At 40.1% G+C, this 16,072-nt stretch overlaps 1 protein-coding gene across 6 annotated transcripts in view; it reads left to right on the top strand.

Annotated features, from left to right (window-relative positions):
• The window catches only part of LOC123023827 (mastermind-like protein 3), a 99,724-nt gene that overhangs the window by 21,597 nt on the left and 62,055 nt on the right, over positions 1-16,072 (top strand). For 2 of the 6 annotated variants that reach the window (XM_044430874.1, XM_044430877.1), the window contains exon 2: positions 15,165-15,219. The exons of 3 other annotated variants lie outside the window; for them this stretch is intronic. In XM_044430874.1, coding sequence (XP_044286809.1) covers positions 15,165-15,219 — 55 coding nt within the window. Of the gene's footprint in view, positions 1-15,164; positions 15,678-16,072 lie in introns of those variants that run through there. One more of the 6 variants, XM_044430872.1, reaches the window with a different exon arrangement.

The following is a 16,072-nucleotide window of genomic DNA, read 5'->3' as shown; positions in this document are numbered from 1 at the left end:
GTGACCACCTTTCTTTTGCCCTTGGAGAGATGGTGTTTGGGCAGTGTGAATACTCCTTAGTTTTGCTTTTGAAAGGCTAGTATCTCTTTGGGTTCCTTTCTGTATGGTCCTTCTGCAAAGCAATCAGTTTGTTCTGTTCCTTCAATCTGTCTGTGCTTACAACAAGGACATGAATGAAATTTGGACTGTACATTCTATTCCACATTGACCCTGTACTCCTGTATACACAGGCTAACCCACAAGCAGCTACTGAAAGACAGACCATAATCTACCATATACTACTCTTTAAACGCTTTGCTGTGGAACTTGGGGATCTCTAACATTTTTTTAATTGACTCATTATGAAAAAAAATCTAAGCAACAGTAGTCTTTAGAAACCTTCCTAGTTTCTGAGGTGTTAATTAACTTATTTGACCTTTATAGCTTTACTAAAATTGAGACTCGTTGGCAAATTGCTATGACAATTGATAAAAATAATGATAAAGGTGCCTCATCTAGGAGAAATAATACACTGTTAGACTTTTTTCACCCTTCCTTAGTGTGTTGGTTTTGTCTAATAAGTTCTGAAATATAAGAAAAGTCTTCTCTGCTTAACCATTAAAGTTAAAATAAGTATTTTCCTCCACCAAGATGAATAGCCTGCTATGGATTCTCATAAAACTTTGCACTGGGGACCAAGGAAAGTAGTGCCCATTCTCTCCTCAAATGGATGAGAGGAAGGGATAATCACAACAGTGCCCACATGTGCTTTCAGGTAATGTTAATGCTAGAAGATAAGAATACTAGATAGGCACAGAGCACACAAATTTCACCTTGTTCATTATGTTCCTAGGTTCTGTGTCAGGTGTGGGTTTTTGTTTCGTTTCATTTTTGTGTTTTGAATAGTCTGTGTTTTCAGAAACTGTGTGTGCCCACCTCTACTTCTGTACCTCTATTGGTGTCTCTTTCTTCAGTACCCTGTTTTCTCTTGAATCAGCATCTCCTTGGTTCCCTGTATTTAAACTAGCTTCTTTTATTCTGATTCCACATTTTCTCCACAAGTGTGAAGTATTTTGGGTTTTGTTTAAATGACAAACAAAGGCTTTTTGACATCCAGAGCCAGCTGCAGTGTGTGATTTCCATGCTTACATATCAATGCATATGCATGTGTCAACGCTTTTACATTGGGAAATGGAGGTGACTTGTTGTGCAGAGGTACAGAAATCTGAATCTACGGCACAACTTTTAAATAATTAAAAATACTCCAGGTATATGGCTTTTGGAATATTTTTCTTGCCATTAGGGTGGGATAGCTGGCAAAGGAACATTTTGTTTCTGGTATATAGCTGATCGATGCCCTGTGGATGTTAATGGCAATAGGAACCAGAGGGGCTGCAGCCTGAGTAAAGTTATTACCTCATTATCCATGGCACCGGGTTAGCTCTAAGGTTTGACCATCTGTGCTCATGCAGAGAGGGTGGGGGAGGAGGAGATGGACAATACTAATAACATCTTTCAGAGTATTATGTCTTCCCAGCCGAGTTTGCAGTTCACAGCATAATCACAGACCTCCCTAGTTTTGTGTATTTGCCTTGGAAGGGTCGGCCCAGACTGCTGACCCCACCACAGCAGATCATGCTTCTAGAGTAGCCTTTTGTTAGTTTTCTCATGTAGTGCTTTGTCAGATAAGAGCTATTTTGCAATTGTAAGTTCCTAGGAAAGTATAAGGTGGTCTCAGTCTTGCAGTTATTCTACTCATAAAAATAAAACAGCTACAAAGAATTAAAAGGAAAGAAGCTCAATTTGCAGGATGATCTGATTTTTTAAAAAGGCATAATGTTAGCTTGTGAGTGCTAGTTAATTAGTAAGCATTCAGTTAAACACTGACAGCTGTAAAGGGCTATTGCAATGACAGCTGCAATTGCAACACAATTGTTAGCAAACCATTTAAGAGTAAGAAACCAATATTGAAATTCATTTTGTTTAAAAGCCATGTTTTAGGCTAAACAAACTCACTTTTTGTTATTTGGGGTAAGATCTCATTTTTTCCAGTAATTTGAACAAAAAATGTTCTAGTGCTAGGGGTTGTTGAGTCCGCACTTTGCCCCCATTTCATCAACTGCATGTGTTCCTGTAATTGGCTGCCGAAGCTCCTTGCAGGAGAGGAAGAGGTGCTGCTAGTGTCTGCCTTGGACAAGCCAATAGTGCATAATGGGAAGAGGGAGGCTTCCTGTTGTTACAAGGAAGTCGGCTGCTATCAGGATGCATGTCTGCCTAGGAAGAGCTGTCCCTGTTTGCATGTGTGACATTTCCTGCCTCACTGTGAATTTAAAATTGAACACAGAATTGTAGGCCTTTTAATTTTTTCCTACTTCTTTCTAGTTTCTTTGCTAATATTTAATTATGGGGTTTCATATCATATAATGGTTCTTAAAAGCATCCTAAAAATAATTTTAAATGAATGTTATTTTTTATTTCAAGAGTTGTTATTATTAATGTAGCATCAGGTGCATCACTCTTTACAGGAATAAGATGCTTATAGAAGTATCCAAAAGGTTAAAAATTGATTGTCTGTCCTTACTGGCTTTGCTAATAATATGTTACAGAATGTTCACAAATACTCTAATAGCTAAAAGGAAAAGATCAACCAAAGAATGATGGCAATTAATTGGAGGCAAACAGGTTATCTTTTTTTCTGATGTCTTTTAAAAAAAGGAAGTTATGTGTTGCTGGCAGGAGTACACGGAAAAGAGTGGGGTTGAGTGGGGAATGGATGCAGCAAGCCAGGAGGGAACCTGAGAAAGAGGGAGCACAGGAACGCTATGACCAAGGAGGGGATAGAGTAGGCAGTAAACTGAGAAACAAGAACTAGGAGGAGGAAGGATTGTGAAGTCTGGTGAGAAAACTTGAAGGAGATCTAGATATGGGGGAGGGGGGCAGGGGATGGAAAATTGTGGGTCATTAGGTAAGAGTTAGGATGAGAGATTTTTTTTTTTTTTTTTGGGTGGAGGGGTAACAATTCTGGCTTCAGGCCTTTGGTTAGAATACAGATATTTACAGAAATCAAATTGGTTAGATCAGCAAGTGTGCTGTTTAACTGTTATGTGAACATAGCAAGTTTTGTTTTGAGACTGCAAAAAGATTTGGTCACAAGAACATATCCATAACCTCACAGCAGCCTGAGTAGGGAGATGTCATCAATCAATGATCATACTCATTCTTTTCTCACTGATGTAATACTTCTCTGTTGGTTGAGGATCCTGATGCTTTATACATGAAGGCTGGCATGATTTGCATGGAGTGAACAATCCACAATTTATTAATCGTGGGTTGTTGGCAGAGCACAGGAGCAAGGGAGCATGCTGGCTTCCGTTAATTTACCTGCTTATGCTTTGCTAAAAAAAAAAAAAAGCTACTGGGCATTCTAGAAATGTAATCAGTAAACAATTCAGCGACACCCCATCCATGGTTATTTTCTGTGATGCATTTTTTCTGGGTTTTTGAGGGAGAAACAGCCCAGCATTATAATCCAAGAACAAATCATGAGCTAAAACTTGGGTGCTCCTTCCTCAATAAATAATCCAAGGTTCTGGATTTGCATGCCTTGAACAGGGATACAGCATTTCAGAGCTTAGCAAAATGATAGCATGTGAGTTCGCTGGTTTGTCCCTTGCGTGTTGCTGACCTGTAGTTAACAAACTAAGGTTTGTTGGTTGTGCAAACTAGAGCTGTGTTTTACGGAATCTGACAATCAGATGCATTGCCTGTTCTGCAATTGGTCACTGTTGATACCTGCATTTTTCTGCTTCCTCATATGTAATGCCATACCCTGGTGCTTGAATGCACTGCAGCAGCATTATGGGAACTGCAGTTCAACACATCTCAGGGACACCAGATTGGGGAAGGCTAGCATATGTATTTGACCAGTAGTGTGGGAGGAAGTGTGAATCGTGCTCTTATGTGTGCAAGTAATCCATTATACAAGTTTAAACAGAAGCAAACTTGGTTTGGTGCATTTTGTGTTCTCTCCAAACTACATGAATGTGTTTTGGACAAAAAGTAGTAACCAACCAACTTGGAATGAGGCATATTAAACAAAAGTCCCATGATTGCTTGGAGTATTCTCGGGCTGCCTTGCTGTTTTTGGCTACTGCCCATGTTATGTCACTCTGCTACTTTCATAAATCTCTGAAGGTCAGCAAATTCACCTAGCAGGATTCCTGCATTACAATTTTACTTCTTCCTTTCAGGTCCTTGTTCAAGGCACTTAGGTTTTTCTTTTACTGCAGACCTTTTCCTGCTGTTACTAGATCAAATTCCTGCCTCAACTAGCTCTGTATTTCAGCATAGCTGAGGTCAAGTTAGAAGTGAAATGGGGAAGTTCATTAACTGGCTTGGGGTGTTGTAGAGTGTTTTTTTAAGGACTGACATATCTGGTTATGCATGCTTTGAGTTTTGTGTTTGTGTTTGAAGCATTAGTAGTATTACCTAGCAGTTGTGAAGATGAAAACAAGCATAGTCTCTCTTGGTACTGAGATGTTGACACCTAACAAAGGCAATGGCCAGAACAACATGGTAAAGACCTAGTTTGGGAGTTTTGGGTCTTGGTGTCATTTTTAGAGGGAAGAAACCATAGTATTCTATTTTTGAATCATACCAGACCTACAAGTGATAATTTCCCACTGTTTATGTTGCATTTTTATGGAGAAAGGAGACACTCTTCTCTTTCACATTCCAGCACAGTGTATGCCAAATGAGAAAAGGAAGCAGACACACAAATATATTTATGTACAAGCAGTTCCACCCCAAACATTCAGTAGCACTCACTTCTACTTCCTCTCTTTTCTGCCTGGTCACAGTGATCTGTTTTCTTCAGGCAGCACACTTGATAATCTGCATTGTGCTGTTTGGTTCTGGCCTTGGGAAGCATCTGTTTTTCCGGTCCCCAGTGCTGGTTGCTGCTGTATTGGATGCAGCAGCAACAGAGAGCAGAAGTGCTTTTCCTGCTCTGTTGCTAATGCTTCTTTCTAGAGAGCTGGAGGTAGCCCTGGTTACACAGCATTTATGTTACATCAGGACTAGCGTACTGAAACACTCTCTCTCTACATGTGGACCACCTTTGAAAAGTGTGCAGAAACTTTGTCTTGTTAAAAATGCAGTTGCCAGATTTCTAAGCAGAACCACTGTGGAGAACGTGTCTCTTAGCTCTTGTGTCCAGTTAATTGGTTGCAACTTTATTTCTGAGTATAATCAAACATGTTGGTTTTCGCTTTTTCAGAACTGTATTAGTTTATATCTACTGTCTAGAATGAAATGTATTTGTGATCTTTTTGGATCCCAACCTGAATTGCAATACATTTTGAAGTATATAAAACAATCAGCAAGATAATTTCATGTTTCTGAAAGTTTCAAGTTTTATGTGTTAGTGCTGCTCCCAGTGTGTTTACATTGTATGGGGTGCCAAAAGCACCCCAGTGACAAAAAAGAGATTTTTCAGATATTTTATGTCCCAGGCATGTTTTGGTTTGTACAAAGAAAAGTAAAAGACAGCTGTTTGAAACCTGGTATATTGTTTACTAGCATGTAGATGAAAACATCCTAGAAGGATTGATTGGGGGTATACTTAAATGTAATTTCTTTGTTGCTATGTGCTGTCAGGTCATCTCCAACTTCTGTGACCCTATTAATTGAATGCCCTCCAAATTATCCTGCCCTTGACAGCCCTGCTCAGCTCTTGTAAACTCAAAGATGTGGCTTTCTTTATGGAATTGACCCATCTCATAGTTGGTCATCCTCTTTTTCTTCAGCTTTCACTAGCATTATATTTTCCAGTGAGTCTTGCTTTCTGATGATGTACTTGAAGCATGACAGCTTCAGTTTTGTCATTCTTGCTTCCAGGGCAAGTTTTGGCTTGATTTGATCTAAGGCCCATTTGTTAATCTTTCTGTCAGTGCAGAGTATTCATAAAGCTCTCCTCCAGCCCCATGTTTAGAATGCATCAATTTTCTTCACCCCAGCATTCTTCACTGACCAGTTTTGACACTCATACATAGTGATCAGTAATACAATAGTGTGGATGATTTTGGCCTTGATCTGCAGTGAGATTCTATCCTGGTCAGACAGTATGTTCCTCTATTGGTCTTTCAGCATCCCTAATCTAGACTTGAATTACCCTTTGATTTCATGATGCTTTTGGAAAAGGCCTCTAGTTTAGATGCTACTTTTAAGAGCAGGGGAAGCATGTTTCTGAATAGCAGTTTCTGAGGTATGACAGCAAGAAACAAATATTATCATGCTCTGTTCTTTACATAGACTGGCCACTGTGAAATACAGAATGCTTGTCACAGCTGGTCTTTAGTCTCATTCAGCAGGGCTCTTCTTGTTCTTAAAAGAATGAGAGAAAGAGAGGGATTCGTTTCTGCTTATGTTGGGCTCTCAGCTTTCCTACTAGAAAGTGTCAATTTGGCCTGTTGTTTTGGGGCAGTTGCTTATAAGCAATTAAAATTCATGGATTCTGTGCTTCAACAAAGTTTGGAGACCATGTTTCCATGTTAGCCACTGGCACTCTCTAAAACATACTTGGGGAATGTGTTGTTCTCTTGATATTGGTGGACTGTGGTTCCCATCAGACGTAGGCAGCATAGCCAGTGCTGACAGAGGATGGGAGCTATAGTGCACTATAGAGCTATAGTGACATCAGAGGAGCCACATTTCCCCAACCCTGCTGTAAGTGGTAGGACTAAAATTGGAAATAGGTTATCTGAAGAGGAGCGAGTGACTGAATCCCCAACCATCACCTGTGGGGAAACTTGAGTTTTACTTGTGATGTTTACAAAATGCATTCCTCTTTGAGGCTAGAATGCAAATTTATTGTGGTGATCAATTATATATGATATCAATAAGAAACCACAAGAAATAATGCATGTTGAATCCCTCAAAGGGGAGTGCCCAGGATCTGCCAGCAGAAGGTCCTGGGCTCTGTCCTGGGCATCTCCAGGTAAAAGGAATCAATTAACAGGTAGCGTGGAAAGAGCTTTGCCTGAGATCATGGAGAATCGCTGCCAAACACAGAACATAATACAGAGCAGGGCAAACAAAGAGTCTGACTGTCAGGTGAACTGTAGGCCATTTTCTGCCTAAATTTGCATTTAGTTTGTTTGGTGTGGTTGCATAGAAAAGAAGAAATCTTTTGTGCACACACCTCTCCAAGCTTGTGAGCTATAAGATGGTAACAGCCCCCATATCCCTTAAATTTTTCTATGACCAGAAAAGGCAGCTTCAGCCAAACTGGTGCCTCCAGGTGTTTTAGACTTCTGCTTCCATTAGAATGGCCAATCATCAGCAATGTTGGGTGTTGTAGTCCTGTAGAGCAGGACTATATCTGTAGAGCAGCAGAAGGGCAAGATTGGATTCGTTCTTTGTTGGTGATTTCAAAACACTCCACTTTTCATACCTGGATTTCCTAATAAATTGTTCTCCTCAAGCATAGATAGAACCAAAGAAATTAATCTGGTGAAAATGAATTGAATGGTATTGTTCATGTTGGCTGCAGAAGCTGTTTACATTGTTTAGTAAGTGAGAGGATTACATTGAAATAGATGTGACTAGTATAGGTGTCTTCCATCCTGTTAGTTTGCTGCTTTTAGACCACATCCTGATGGAATATCATTGTGAGCTTGTTGATAGACTCGGACAGAGATTAATGTTCCTTCTGTTAACTGGGTAAAAGAGGAATTTGGTCCCTAAACACTAAATATTGTGAATCATCTGGGTTGTTTACAGAGATGTCTGGAGTTTGGCAGTAAATTTTAACTGTGCTACCTTGTGAATGCAGAAGCTTTAAGAGCTGTGCTTTAGGAGATAGATGCATGCAGAGAACGAGCATGAAATTCAGCTTGAGCATTTAAAATAAAAAACAAAATATATTTATACCATTGGAATACATAGAAGAATGGGCTCATGTTCCTCAAAAAAAGAAAGAAAAAAGAAGGCTGTTCATACCACGCCTCCCCCCACCCCATAGTGGTATGAGCCCCACTGGACATGAACTAAAAAGTGCACACAGTTCCATAATGGTGCTTCATTGTAAGTTATTTCTTAGATAATTGTGAGCCAATTAGGATAAGGATGACCCAGGTTCAGATCCACACTTTGCTTTAAGGCTCAGTCAGTCGATTCACTCTTAGCCCCAGCAGCTGCTGTCTTGGGCAGCTTCCTCGTTCTGCCTAATGGTAGGGCTGGCTCTGGGCCTCAGTCTCTTGTAAATGCTAGAGCATATCTGACACCAGAAGGGAGCGCCCAGCCAGTTAATTTGGCAACCCAGATTCAGACAGCCGAATACAGGTGGCTGCTAAAGAGAGGGCTCTTTCAGCAGTGGCACCCTAGCCCTGTTTACTTCTGAGTAAGTGTGAATGTGGGGTTAGCAGCTTTAGATATTTTCCCACTAGAGTTTCTGTCTGAGATTCAGCCATACATTTGTGGCGAGTTTTGTTCCTCAGCCCAGAGACTGCCTGATAGGAGGCAGAAGTGCAGCCAGTGTTAATTAATTTCATTTCCTCTGCCCCCGCCCATCACAAAATGTTGTCTGGATCCAACCTGAATAACCAGTTGCTGTGCTCCCCTCCCTTTTCTGCTGTTGTCTCTGCCCTGGCTCCTCATGGTACACATTGAAATGCAAATGACAGCGGTAATAGGCTGAGAGACGAGCCACAATGAGCAACTTAGCCATGCAGGCAGGGAGTTAAGTGGCTAAATGACAATTATTGCCCTGCATCCTGCAGGATCCTGTCGCAGTGTTGTTTGTTCCGGATATGAGGGAAAGGCAGCACTTTAATTAGAGGGCTTTTTTTAGTTAACATGCCTTGCATAGCTTTTTTCTGATTTAACTTTAGCATAAGAGTATAGGTAAGGAACAGGTTTTCTTCATCATTTTTAAATTACTAAATTCTATTATAATTTATCAGAATCATTTATTTTTTGTAATGTGTATGTGAAATTGTTCACAACTGTAGGTGCAGGCGAGTTGGGTAAATGTAAACATGATTTTATATTTGTACTTTTTTCACTTGAAGTGAACAAGTTAAAATCTTGTTAACTTTTGGGGTTATATGTTCATGCTTTGGAGTGTGGTTTTTGTTTGTTTGTTTGTTTGTCTAATTTGGAGGAACATTATGTTTTCATTCAATTCCAAGGACTGATATGTTAAGGGCCAGTTTGTTGATGTGTATTCAAAATAGCAATATTCTGATTGAGTTAGTTTAAAATACAATTTCTTATTTTTAAACTATTCAAAATAGACATCCAAAGTGCCTAAACAAAGTAAACAATAAATTTTGAAGAAGACCATTATTTAAGAAAAACATTTCAGCATCAAATAGCAATGATAATTAAACCAACAGAATAATAACTCTTGTGCTTATATCACGTCTCTCATTAGGGACACAGTGGCCTGGTTTATATGACATGACAGTACACCATGGGTTAATTTCTCTGCAGGAGATGTTGCATTTTTCCAGGTGTCTGTAGGCACCATTTTTCTTTTGTGCCCAGTTTGCCATGGGTTATTGTGTCATACAAACCAAGGCAGTGGGAATTGTTTGAGGATCAGAACAACCCTCAAATAAGCTATAATTTGTTTTTAGGGTTATTTGTGGGTTTTCTATCCTTCAAACAAACCCTACTGCCTGTTTTCATATCATATAAGAACCCGTGGCAAGTTGAGTACCCACAGATGCCTGCCAAAACAAAACAACAACAATGGGTGTCTAGCATAAGTGAGTTTGTTCATCACGTAAATTTGTTCATCCAAAGTGGAGGGATGCTGAGCTGGGCCTCTTGGAAAGTCAGAGAGGAGGTGGCCTTTACTGGTTATTACAAGTATGTTATATTACATTTAAAGTTCAATGTTAGCAGTTTGGTTGGAGCCTAGGTGAAAGCAGAAGCCAATAAACTTGACTAAAAATTCTGAAACCAACTTAGAATGTAGTAGAAATGTTGCCCAGACATCCATAATTCTGACCAGGTCAAACCTTGTCAAGGCAGGTCAAAGCAAGCATGCCAGTCTATGGATAATAGGGAAGTATTCATGGAGTACCCACAGGTTAGCAAAGTAAATGCCTGATAAATAAATCTGGGGAAGGTGTTTCATATTCCCTAAAACTGCATACTATTTTCAGAGTTGCCTACAAATTCTTTGTGTTTTGGCTTTTCCCTCCCTCGTTCAGACTTAATAAATAGTATTGCAAAACCTTCCATTTGTAACTGAAGTTGATGTGTTATGCCAAGAAAAATCTATGTGTCAATCATTTCTTTTAAAGAAACTTGAAAACATTTATTGCTGATTGTTTGTTGTGGTTAGAGTGATGTGTTTTATAGATCACATTGCTTAAGTTTTTTTTTAAACCCTAGAATTTATAAACGGTCTGCCAGATTAAGGACTGGAAACATGAAAAAAATGAATTTTATTTATATACACTTATTTCAGGTTATGTGAATACATAGTAAAGTTTGTATGCAGTAGAGTAGTAAAATAGGGAAATAGCCTTGGAAGGATCAGAAGCCCCGACAGTGTAGGGAATTAAAAAAGATAATGGACTATATCAGTGGTGATGAACCTATGGCATGTGTGCCACAGTGGGCACGCAGAGCCCTCTCTGTTGGCACACAAGCCAAGTCAACCCAGTATCGCTCCAGCAGCCGAGCATTGGATAACAGCGTACATAGGGGCCATGCGCATGCTCAGAAAGGAGCAGTGGTGCCAGGCAATGATGTCATGAGCCACAACTCATTAGCTGCGACTCGTCCGAGCTTTCGCATGGCCGGTTACTGCGCTGCCAAGGAGATATATATATATATACATATACACATATATATATATTTGCTTGGACTGGCTGTGAGTTGTATTTTTCTAAATTAAAACCTCAGTTTTCAGGGTTTATTGCAGTGTGGGCATTTTGCAATAAATAAGTGGGTTTTGGGTTGCGGTTGGGCACTCGGTCTCTAAAAGGTTTGCCATCACTGGTCTATATACTGATGCATGGAGTGGTAAAAAGCAAAACCCTCTACTGAAATAAAATTTGGAGACTATCACACTGAAATGTAATACATGCACACAATGTAATTAATTGGACAACAGTTGCTCTCTGATGAATCAGTCTACCCCATCTCTGTCCCATCCATCAAGTCCTGCAGTTCTTTTCCATGATGTTACATACTTTAAACTATTACACTTTGTTTCCCAAGCACTCATCTCCTTGGCCCTGCTTTCACTGCCACCTCTGTGACATCTCTGAATTCCTCACTGTTCCACTGTGTAGCTTGGTGCAGAATCTTCATGAAGTGGCGTTAACATCTAAATACTATTCTGCAGAATAAAATGCATATGGTTCAGCTTGCCACATAAGAATTCTAGTGCAATTTTATTCCAGAAAAGCCAAAAGATGTTCATTCTACCTTCACATATTCTTCCCCAGCGTGTGTCCCCCCCGGTGTTCCATCATATCTGATCATTGGCTAAGTTTGCTTGTGTTTAGCAAAGAAATCTAATTCTGTAAGCCAAAACAAGAAAGCAAGCTTCTGCACCAACAAAAACACAGAACAACATTAAGTGAAGTTGACAGGATCACTTCAGTATCATAGCATGAAGAATCAGACGTGTGGCTTTTGTTACACACATGGCATGCTCTGAAGAATATCCACAAGTACTAAAAGGGCATTTTGATGTTGCAGCAGATTTGGGTTCATATGCATTCCAAAGCTAGAAGAATAAGAGACGATATGGAGCTAGGAGCTACCTTCAGTACTGGCCTACCAAAATATCTGAAAGACTACATCCTCCTGCATAGCCCTGATCAGAGGTTGAGATCACTCTTGTGATCTACTATTAGTAGTAGTAGGGTCTAGTATTATGGCAACCAGCAAAAGGGGCTTATTTGGTGGGAGGTGTAGAAAATGACCTTTTTGTGACAGCACCATGATTATGGAGTTCTTTTCCAAAGATTATGAGATAAGCCCCATCCCTTGTGGCAATTAGTCAGACAGTGAGAAATCCTTATTCTGGACGACTTTTAATATTTTTGATAATGTAGGTTTTAACTTTGCTTCATTGATTTCAAAGTTTTAGCTTTTGTTTTGTTTTATAAACTGCTTTCTGGGCCTTGTTAGAACTAAAAAGTACTATAAAATTATTTAATGGATAAGAATAAATATGTGTATGATAAATGCACACCTCCTAGAAAGGATTACTGGTGGTTGTTTATATCATGCCATTAGGGTGCCTGGGGCTTTAGGGAGAACAAGTTCCTGCCCTAAAGGGGTTGCAATATGCAATTTGACGCAGGGGAGACAACAGAGCAGGGGTACAGGACCTCACAGTCTGGCACTCAGAGGATCCCTTTTTCCAGCAGTTGTTTGACACTTTCCTGGCTTTTGTGCATTTTTTCCCATTCTGGAAAAGTAGGGCAGCTTTTCCTACCACTTTGTTATTGGGAAGTAAATGTTTTGTATTAAAGTGTGCTTAGTCACCACTGGAAAGTTGCCCTGAAAGATTCTCTTAAATGGTATTAAGCCCTCAGGTAGAAAGAGATTCAGTACTCCTGAAGTAGAGGAATAGGGAAGTAGTGGCAGAAATAAAATTGCTTCCTATGTTCCATGTGTTTAGAGTATGAGATATTTTGACCCAATTTGACTCACTCCTTTACACTCCTTTTAAACCATGAATTACTTGATTGTGCAAATTCATTATTGTTGTCAGGTTGACTCTGAGCTGGGTTAACTCTGGTTGATTAACCATTAAACAATCCCGTTTCTAGGAATATACTTAACAATAAACGCAGAATGGGGTTGTTCTTGAGTTGTGAAGGTCGCAGAAGCAATGAGCAGGATAGAGGAAGCACAGTTGGTTGCTGCTGTGCAGCTGTGGCTAATTATGGCTAAATAACTTATATAGTTAGCAATTTCATGCGAGCCAGGTGAGTACCTGCACTGATCCATGTTATTGCTTTGAGAGATTTGATCCAGGTTCTGTGGGTTCACTGCATCTCAGTTCCAACAGAAAAACATAAATTGGCACAAAGAGGTACTTTTTTGAACTGCAGCTACCCCACTTCTAGAGCTATTGCCTGACTGGTAGCTCTAGAATGGATATGGAAAGCAAGTGATGGCTTACTTTATCAGCCTCTCGGGCAATATGTTCTTATGTTATCTATTCCCCTCTCTCTTACCTTCATGTACAATAACTTCAAATTGTGCTTTTAAAAGGACATTGTCATACAATATGACTCAGAAAGGGGGGAGCTGTAATTTTTTTAAAAAATATCCCAGATTTAGAAGGGACTAGAGTGATTCAGTCTAGTTAAATTTAACTTTACTTGCTTCTTATTAACATCTGACTATAATGCTTAAAAATGCATACCATGTTTTCTGAGCAGTTCTAGTGTACCAGAATTTGGAGTAGTTCTGAGTCTGAACTAACTTAAGACTTAGCCTCCCCATCTTGCTCTGGATGTAGGTTGACCTGGTTAGGCAGCCATGAAATATTCTGACAGGCCTTACTGTAACTGTATTCTACTACAGTTGTTTTAATAAATCTATTCTCTGCTTAGAAAACTTCTCTGCATTTTTCCGAAAAGGTTTTCGATCTTTGATCAAAATAGCATTTTTTGATCCCTGACAAATCTTACACTAGCTCTTCTTTCCCTACCGTCTTTTGGCAATCCCTGATCTCTTGCCCCTGCTGTGTCTTGTTCAGCTAAACAGAATGTAAACTCTTCAGCCATTTTCATGCTATGCACAGAGCCTAGTGTCATGTTGAGAATTCCTCACCATGTTTGCAGATCTTGCAAACAAAAATTTGGAACTATTTATTTATTTAAAGTTTTTATATGCCATCCCAATACTAAAAGTCTCTGGACGGCTTGTTCCAAGACAGTTCCAACCCAGTTTTAACTTAGGACTCAGTTTTTCACTTTGATGGGCATCTTGTTTGTGGGGGTGGGGGTGGGGGTGGGGGTGGGAGGAAAGGCAAAAAGGGTAGAGCAATAGGAGCAGTGGTTCTCTGCAAGAAATTGGTCCTCTGGCAAAGGGTAAAGTCCAGATGGACTGAGTGATGAAAGGTGGGGTGGCAAAGAGAGCGCAGGGGGGAAGGGGGGGACCAGGTACAGAGACAGCATGACGCTATGTATTCCTGAATAACTTACCTAATATTCCTCTCTCAAAATAAACAAACTTCTGACTCTGGTTCTTCCTACTGCTGAGATCCACCCCCCTCCCCTCCAATTTTCCCTGAGGAAATGTAGTGCTTGACAGAACAAAGATCACCCATGTCTGCTCTAGATCTGAGAGCGATAAGAGATTCTGGTTGGCTTAAGTCTGAGTTCTTGTTAACCTTAAAGTTATTTTAATCAAACCCTGTACTGTTTAGGCCAGCCTACATTTCTCTTGAAGAATCTCACCTCCAGTAGTTTCTGGCATTTTCTGGCCAAATCATTGTTCAGGAGTGAGGGGAATTTTGTTCTGATACCGTGAGTCACACCCTCACTCCACTGGATGTTACAGGAAGCAATGCTTACAGTTAGATGGGAATGCAACAATTCGGGATGTAGTGGAAGACTGCATGTTTGGTAGAAATCTCTTACTATGCACAGAGAATGTTTTATATCAGAGAGGATTCAAATTTGTGTGTCTTTTTTTTCTGGTGCAATAGATCAAGCCTTTGGGATCATAGATCCTCTTTCAGATTACTGAATTACAGGCCACTACATTATTAAACTCTGGCCTTTTGGAAGGAAATGCAGATCCAAGATTCAGGCTGTGCAGTTAGCGACACAGTAGCATCGAGCTTCAAGAAGCAAAAACTCTTTAGTAATCAGGAAGATTAAAAGTTCAGCATTGCTGTTGGAACAGAGTAGTCAGAAAACTGAAAATTGGAAAGAGAATAATCAAAATGTTAGAGTGTGATAACATAGCATTTGAACAGAGGCAGAAAAAAAGTTGATCCAATAACTTGATCAGGAAAACACTTACGTCTTTTTGAGGAAAGCAGCTGCTTGATCTGTGGGATTCATTGCTGCCGTACTTTGGTTATTTTAGTCAAACAGCCAGAAAAATATTTACATAATGTAACTAAAATTAGATATAATAAGCAAAAATGTTGCACAATGAGTTCTGATGTCCACATTTTCTATTAGGAGAAAAAGGTGAAAATGAAGTCATACATTTCAGTTTCTGGACTAAAGAAATTTGGTAAGTTGTGCCAAGATTGTGCTGTTCAGCATGTGTTAATTTTCTGCAAAACTAATCTTCAGAGTTATGTTCTATCTGTAACCTTTTCTCAATCAGATATGGCCCCTTCAAGTAGCACAGAAATTTCTAAAAGTAGGATTTGATAATGGTTAATAATATTTTCATAACATCACCTAATGGCTAAACATGGATTAGACAATGTGTTCCTACCTGTTCTTCAGCTGGACTCTTAACTATTTAGGTATATTGTGTTTTTCATGTCTCACCTTTGCCTGCCACTCAGGAATGGACAGTATCATTTTAGGCCTTAGTTGGAAGTTAGCTTGGAAGTCATTCCAGTCTTGCAGTTAGGCACTTGTTTTGGGCAAGTAACAGTTCCATCTGGTTGACTAGTTCACCAGTTCTCTGGGCAGTTCTCTGCCAAAGATCTGTGAGTGGTTTAAAAGCATAAAAAGTTTCAACCCTAAAATACAATTTACCAACATAATGTAAAAAGTATACAGTGGTATCTTGGCTCACGAACGCTTCAGTTCACAACCAAATCAGGTCGCGAACAGAAATTTCATAAAAATTTTGCTGCAGGTCACGAACTCTGCATCGGGTGACAATTGTGAGCGCGCCCGCCTTCCCTGAACGGGCACGATTGCGGTCATGGGGGGGGGGGGGAGAGATGGCCCCAGCTGTGCCTGTGTTCCCTGTCCGAGCGTGCACGCCTGCCCCCCAGTGCGCCCATGCTTGCTTGCCCCCCACCCCCCCGATTGCACCCATCTCCCCCCCCCGCACAATCGCTGCAGGGGGAGGAGATGGCCGCGATCTTTGTTGTTCTTTGTCACTTTGCTTCAAATTTTTGTGA

The sequence above is a fragment of the Varanus komodoensis genome, unplaced genomic scaffold, assembly GCF_004798865.1.
Source record: "Varanus komodoensis strain SLA01 unplaced genomic scaffold, ASM479886v1 scaffold21, whole genome shotgun sequence".
NCBI classification, from domain to species: domain Eukaryota; kingdom Metazoa; phylum Chordata; class Lepidosauria; order Squamata; family Varanidae; genus Varanus; species Varanus komodoensis.
Note: the sequence above shows the minus strand (reverse complement) of the source record. Positions and strands in the feature narration are given on the sequence as shown.